At 47.0% G+C, this 1,286-nt stretch overlaps 1 protein-coding gene across 1 annotated transcript in view; it reads left to right on the top strand.

The window, feature by feature from the left end:
- Window positions 1–352: 352 nt before the first annotated feature.
- The window catches only part of gabra4 (gamma-aminobutyric acid type A receptor subunit alpha4), a gene marked incomplete at both ends in the record, with an annotated part of 19,835 nt that continues 18,901 nt past the window's right edge, over window positions 353–1,286 (top strand). Inside the window, one exon of the mRNA XM_080501771.1 lies at window positions 353–432. Coding sequence (XP_080357897.1) covers window positions 353–432 — 80 coding nt within the window. The remainder of the gene's footprint in view (window positions 433–1,286) is intronic.

The raw sequence follows: 1,286 nt of genomic DNA, 5'->3' as shown, positions 1-1,286 counted from the left end.
CCCCCCCCATCATGAGTGGCCCTATAATACTCTTCCGCTAGATATTAGCTTTCAGATCATTTTTATATCTGTGTGTGGTTTAAAAACTGAGCTTCACGTTGGAGCAATTGAATTACTGTTGAAATAAAGCAGCCACATAAAGCCCCGCTCTCTGGTGTCTCATTCTCACTCCGTCTGATTTCTCACTCTCACCAGCTGCATTTATTTGGAGTTTCAGATGTCACGATGGGCTTCTTCTTTTTTTTTTCTTCTTCCCTCTTCTTCTTCATCTTCTCGGGTGGCGGTGGCGGTGGCGTGATTTCCCAACAGCTTGACTCGTGGTTCTGACTCATTAGCTTCCTGCGCTGCCACAATGAGCCTCATCAATCGTAACCCCCAGCGCAAGAGAGCCGCTCTCCCCCTACCTGGCCACAATGGCTCTCTCTCTGCTGAGTAACGCGACAGATGTGGCGGCGCTTGTTTGCAGACGAGTAAATAACGCAGACAAACGTTTTCCGTGATGGATGCTGACAACGTTGAGAGTATTTTGACTGATTTGCTCAATCATCCTATATTCAAACTGAAAGGGTGGGGTGGGGTTGGGGGGGGGGGGGGGGGGGGGGGGGGGACACGACCTCCTGCGGGGAATTAAAGCTCTTATTGAGATAGTAAACAGGCTGGGAATCGAGCAACTTTTACGCTCACCTGCTTCAGGGAGGAACGTTTTTTAATGGCACACTGTATATCTCGGATCAATGGACTGCGAGAAGCTACTGCAACTATGTGTGCCTCATACCCCCCCCAACAAAGAACGTACTTTAGGCCAACTTAGCAGAACTTGACTGAATGTTGCTTGTTAACTTGACTTGTTTGTCTTCACTTGAGATTCAGGAAACAAAATGAAATGAAATGAAATGACTTGAATTCGCTTAATTAGACTTGAAATTCAACTTGACCTGACCTGATCTGAACAGCTTTTAAATGAATGGCTTGTCATGGTTTCAAGGGTTGTTAATATGGTGAATGGATGACAGTGGTCCACCTCAGTTTGCTGCAACTGTCAGAAAACAGAACAAAAAAGTGATAAATTATTGAGATGTTGCTGAGAGAGAGAGAGAGAGAGAGAGAGAGAGAGAGAGAGAGAGAGAGAGAGAGAGACTAGTTGAAGGTGTCAGGAGACCTTTCACGGCTCCTACAGGAGGTAATGTAATGACCCTTTGCCACCGTGCCCCTCCACCTTTCACAACCCACACATATATCGGCATTCACGTTCCTCATCCACCCGCAAGCAGGCACGCAGACACGCA

The sequence above is a fragment of the Blennius ocellaris genome, assembly GCF_963422515.1.
Source record: "Blennius ocellaris genome assembly, chromosome: 9".
NCBI lineage: Eukaryota > Metazoa > Chordata > Actinopteri > Blenniiformes > Blenniidae > Blennius > Blennius ocellaris.
Note: the sequence above shows the minus strand (reverse complement) of the source record. Positions and strands in the feature narration are given on the sequence as shown.